Source organism: Arachis ipaensis, chromosome B03 (genome assembly GCF_000816755.2).
Source record: "Arachis ipaensis cultivar K30076 chromosome B03, Araip1.1, whole genome shotgun sequence".
Classification (NCBI taxonomy): domain Eukaryota; kingdom Viridiplantae; phylum Streptophyta; class Magnoliopsida; order Fabales; family Fabaceae; genus Arachis; species Arachis ipaensis.
Window position 1 is genome coordinate 22,900,885 of NC_029787.2, and position 6,162 is coordinate 22,907,046.

Below are 6,162 nucleotides of genomic sequence, written 5' to 3' on the forward strand. Positions count from 1 at the left end.
GAGTTTTACATATATTTTTATTTTATTATAATTATTAATAATATAATATTATTATAATAATGTGAATCTCAATTTTGTTATTATTTAAAAAATATTTTTTTCCTTTGACTTTTATGTAAATTGTGGGATTTCTTTTTTTTTTTTTATTATTATCACAATAATTAAGATTTTAATTATGATTGTTGCAAACTTGTAATATAATTTTGGTATGTAAGCTTGAAACAAAAATATATAATCGAACACTTGATATGAAAGATCAATATCTTTTTGGATAGAATGATGTTTTATTTGACAATCTCAATTGATCATTTTTTTTAGACACACTTCTCAATTTTGATTTTGTATAATTGTAATTTGAAAGTGATATGATTTTATCGTATACTTGTGATATTAGTGGTCTAAAATAATGAAAAAAACATGGATAAAGTAGAAAATTTATGAAAAACAAAAATTAAAACTGTATACACAACCTTCTGTGCATTGATAAGTTACAGAATTGGCTATTTATTTTACCATCCGCCTCTAGAGCTTTGCTCTAATTATATACAACAGAAAAAGTCGTGGATTGATCTATGGAAGTTGAACTTGCCTCACAAAATTAAGCTATTTATCTGGAAAGCTTTCCATGGCCGGTTTCCGGTGCTTGCTCAGATTCATCACCGCATCCCATCTATATCACCAATATGCCCCTGCTGTCATGAAACAACCAAAACAGTCACTCATTGTTTGATCGATTGCTCTAGAATTAAAGATGTATGGTCTCAGAATTATCTTCGTGACTGTCTTCTTCCTCAGAGTCTTTTGGACATGGTGGATTGCATCAACATATATGCTTAATCCGTTGAAGAATGCATCCTCAATTGCTTGCCATCATTTGCTGGAACTGCTGGAAAGCTCGCAACCAGTTGATTTTTGAAGGTTCTACTTCAATGCCGTCTGCCATTCTAGCAAGCTCTGTCAAGTTGCTCCGTGAAATCCAAAGAACTCCCAGTTTAGACCGTCATCTCCATGAGGCAAGCTCTTAATTACATCCAATTTGATTTATCATTCTTTCTTCTTTAAGATTTTCTTCGTTTTTCGACCACGCACCGTTGGATGAATACATTCAGTGTAGTGTTTTTGGGAAATCCCCACCTTTCATTATACTGTCCTGCCTTTGGACATCTTTATATTTCATTTTTCAATAATTAATGAAATATAACCTACTATCTTTGAAAAAAATCTTCTGTGTGTATACAACGGCATCGGATGCACAACTCTCAAGGCATACGCATCGTTCTCGTACGTGCAATAGTAGCCTCCAATGCATACAAAGAAGTCCCGCTTACACAACATACACCTTCCATGTACGCAACAATACAAACGTATGACTCACTTCCTGGAAGTAAGTTGAAACTTTTTGTCTCAAAAATCCTTGTTACTAATTTATATTTTGTCTGAAATTTTTTTCGGATAATTTTGTGATAGATTTCAAATAGATATTTATCAGTTAGATTTTTAACTATTATGATATATTTTAGACGAATTTAAGACAGATTAGTCAATATCAAGACAATATATTTCAGACAAATTTCAAATGAAAAATACTTTATTTTAGACAAATTTCAAACAAAAAGATACTTCATTTCAGATAAATTTCTAACAAATTTAGTCAAATCCGAATGTCTAACACATTTTGATCTCCGACTCCCTCTCAACGGATCTTCACAACAGAGCAGACCATTGGTGGCACATCCATGGCGACCTTGACTCCCTCCGATCGAATGTGCTTTGACAATAAACGCTTCATGGATTTCATTCCTCTGTGTGTTTCATGTTGTTGTTGTTGTTACCCCCATTGTTGTTGTTACCCCCATTGTTGTCCTCTGTTGTCTGCTGCTGTCCTCTATCCTCGCCGAATGTTCTCGCAGAGATGCCCATCTGATTGCTGAAGAAACTGCAACTCCCAATAGCAGATTTGGCACTGCTTCTACTCTCTGTTTGGAAGATCGTCCGATGCTTCCTATCTCATTCTCGGCGCAACTGCTTCGCTCATTGTATAGTTCGGTAGTTCCGCCTTGTCGTAAATAACCAACCCACTTTGAACACACATAATCATTCCCACGCTGCGTCCCTCTGCTCCTTCTTGGTTTTGGATGATTCTTTTTCTTACTTTTAGATGTTTTTTTTCCTAAATTTCTGATGTTTCTTTTTCTTATATGTTTTGGATATTTTTTTTTGGGTTTTAGATTATTTTTTAATAGTTTAGATGTTTCTTCCTCAGTCAGCTCTAGCGATGAAAAAGAGAAGTGGGATGAAAATATAAAGTAAAAATAAAATCTCATAAAAATTAGCTGACTGTTGTTGGCTATTAAATATTGACTCTTTAGTTGATCACTTATGTAAATCATCATGCCTCCTTAAAAAATATTTATTAGCAAAAGCAAAAGCATGTGAAGATTCTAACAAACAGAAACAAACAGAAACGAGATACAATTAATCCTAGAACTACTCCTTCATAGTTCAACATGAGAAATTCTAATGCATTCTAAGAATAAATCATGTCATCTGTTTTATATCACTAATTGTTTGACATGTCTGACATGAAATTATTATTTCGAGTTAGTTTTAAAAAAAAATTAATTTAATATAAAAATAATAAATTCACATGTTACATATAAAACGATAAAATATACAGAACAAACAATTTGATTTATTCTTATAACAACCTCAAAGATTTTGTTTCATATATCCTCAAAACCGTGCAGGGATACCGTACAAAAAGCGATACATATATGCCTACTTTTGTTGACTCACAGCCGTCCACCAACAACTTGATGTGTTCATCGGATCAACCCACCAAAACATCGAACGTGTTCGACTTAATAGCCCCAATATATTGGCATTGATCATATCACTAGCAATTATCATATAATATTAGTTTAATTATTCTGTATGTCTTTTATAATTTTATTGGATTTTTAACTCTACTGTAACAAAAATATTTAAAATAGCAGAATATTCTATTAAAATAATGAATATTTTCACCATTAGAATAAAAGAGCTAATTAAGAACACTTCTATATTTCAAAAATTCTAAAAAAAAAAATCTTGTCATTTTGTCCCACACATAGTCCTAACCTTAAGTTCTTCGTTGAGCTCTCACCAGATACATCGCATGGTCCCATCTTGTCGCGTCTCCTCCACTAGGCGTCCCTCACATGCTCGTCGCCAGCGGTCTCCCAGTAAGTGCTCGTGTGTTCGTTGTCCCTCCGTTCGTTACCTCACTATTGCAAAGCTCGGCAAATCCATTCACATCAGAGCTGGCTATACCCTTCAAGAAAAAGTTGCCATTTATCAACCCAAAGTTGCTCTGGTACCCTAATCGTTCTCTCGTTCTAAAGCTCGATTCTTTTTCCCCTTTTACTAAACCCCATTATTCCGTTTCTATGATAATTTGACCTATTTAAAACATTTTTTATCGCCTTTATAATCCGAGGCAATTTGACTTGATAAAAGATTAGATCTTTATTTACCAGTATGTTTCACTAGAAGCACATTTTTGTTCTGTTAACGATGACATTGTTTAATTTTTTGGTTTTTAGATAATGTTGATGATGCAGTTAAAGAAAGAGATGGCATCACATAGTAGACCTCCGGGTTATGATCCTATATTAGATCATTCAAAACCAAAGACAAAATCGGTAAAGAAGAACAAAAGGAAGAAGGAAAAACGACTTCAGGCTACCATTGAAAAAGAAAAGAAAAGTTAAACTATTCTTAATTCTAATCTTGATACATATACTCTATTACTTTATCATCAATAGAAAGGAAAAGTTTGGTTTTTTATCATTTGAAAGCTGCTAATTTAGGTGGTAGTGGTTTGAGTGTCTGATGAATTTTGTGCAGATTTTTATTCTTTTTCACAAATAACTGCTAAGTTTCATTACTAACGGTAATGAGTAGGTTAAACCATTTCTTCTTAGTTGATTTTATTTATGTTAGTGAGTAAGAGGTTAAAGTCAGGTTCTCATAGCGTAACAACAAGGTAGTGATTGTAAATTTTCCACGGCTCATCTAGTAATGCGTAGTCAAGATTATCTTGGGCATAGAATTTCGCTAGGTAAAAGTCATTGCCTAGATCTATAACATCAATGCCCCCAAATCTTTCCTGCATCATTTCAAGTTTACGCTTCACGACTGTATACCCTATCTTTCTTCTCATCAACTTGACTAAGAGGGAACTCCACCAAGGTTTCTAGAGTTCCTTCTTTGTAGCTTCAGTTATGATGATATTGAAAAGGCCTCCTCCCATATCTTCAACTTGTGTATCTGTTTTATCTGAATTTTTCTGATTACTGTTGTCTTCTTTATTTTCAGTTTCCGAGACAGCTTCTCCATCACTAGTTATGTCCTCATCATCCAACTCCTTTGGGTTGTGTTCATTACCTAGGTTAAAGCCTCTTACCATGTTGGCATAAGACGCGCCTATGTTATCTGTTTCCTCTTGCATCCAGTCTTCAACATGGGGTACTAACGCAAACGTTCCCGAGAAGCTTCACTACCTTTTCGAACCTTCTTGATGCTTCGTTGGATGAGATCTTGCTCCTGATTGGAAGTGTTTTGGTCGGCCGGAGCTATCTCCGACCTCCCAAAACGGTCATGTGTGATTGCGGGAGGGGCATTTGAGAAGATTGTACGGAGAGAAAAAGCCGGCTAGTTTATCTATTGCTATCTTTTTTAATATAATATCTCTTAATTCCTTTGGAGGGAGATCTATCAATTTGTGAGCATTTCTATATATGTCTCAGCCTTCCAGGTTTCAACAAGAACCCAAAACCTTGGTATGCAAATTTCACAAGGCAATTTACCTGTCACAAGCACCAAGAAGGCTTGGTTCTTAGAACTCAATGGTACTTTTTAATAAAACTCTGAAAGAATAAGAAAAGCAAAAATGAAGAATGTTATGCTTTTTATTTCTTGATTGAAAAATTATAAAGGTAAAACTAAATATATATACAACATTGTCTATGAAAAATAAGAACCAACAAAGATAAGATAAAAATAAATAAAAACCGATGAAAAATTAGAAAAAATAAAAATAAGATAAGAACAAATAAAAATAGTAAAAGCTAAAATTATGGTAAAATTTATGTATTCTGTTAGGCTGAATTTACGGGATGGTGTGAGACTTCTTTGTTGTTATCATGGGCTAATATGGAAGAGTGGTTTAATATGCCTTCACAAGCTGGAGGATGAAAAATGTCAAGAACACCAAGTTTCTTGAGATTAAGATGGAAGGGTTGAGGAGAAAAAGGCTTGGTAAAGATCAGCTAGCTACTCAGAAGAAGAAATGGGGAGAAGTTTCATCACTCTAGCTTGAACTTTCTGTCGGACCAAGTGACAATCAACCTCCAAATGTTTGGTCCGTTCATGAAAAATCGGATTAGCAACAATATGAAGGGCACTTTGATTATCACAATATAAAATTGGTGGTCGGATAGGAGAGATGCGTAAACATTGTAACACATTGAGTATCCATTGAAGTTCATAAGTTGTGTTGGCAAGTGCACGAGATTATGCTTCAGTAGATGATGAGCAGGCAATGGTGGCTTGTTTCTTGCTCTTCCAAGAGATTAAAGAGCTGCCCAAGAAGAAACAATAACCTATTAAAGATCTCCAAGTGTCAGGGATCTGGCCCAATCAGAGTCATTAAAGCCGAGAATCTGAATTTCTAAACTTCTGAGGAAGAAAATTCCTTTTCCGGGACTACTCTTTAAGTACTTCAACACTCGCTTTGTGGCTTGAAGATGAGACTGAGAAGGAAATGCATACATGATGTCTGGCCTCGTGATGGTAAGATATATGAGGCAACCAACCAAACATCAATAGACAAAAGGATCTGAGAGAAGAGGGTTGTCGTCTTGATGAAGTTTTGTAGCACTATTCATGGGAACAGAAGCTGGTTTGGCGCCTAACAAACCAGAGTCTTCTAAAAGATCAAGATAATATTTTCTTTGAGAGAGAAAAATTCTCTTTTCTGATTGGACAACTTCAATACCCAAAAAATATTTTAAAGGACCCAAATCTTTAATTTTAAAATGCTAGTTCAAAATTGTTTTAACAGCAGCAAGTTCAGAAATAGAATTCTCAGGTATAACAATATCATCAACGTAAACTAGA

General features: G+C 34.4%; 1 protein-coding gene across 1 annotated transcript; it reads left to right on the forward strand.

Annotated features, from left to right (window-relative positions):
- On the forward strand, nucleotides 3,069-3,839 carry LOC107632599. The gene is made up of 2 exons (XM_016336266.2): nucleotides 3,069-3,355; nucleotides 3,585-3,839. The coding sequence occupies exons 1-2, from the start codon at nucleotides 3,158-3,160 to the stop codon at nucleotides 3,750-3,752; spliced, it is 366 nt and encodes a 121-aa protein (XP_016191752.1). The 5' UTR covers nucleotides 3,069-3,157; the 3' UTR covers nucleotides 3,753-3,839.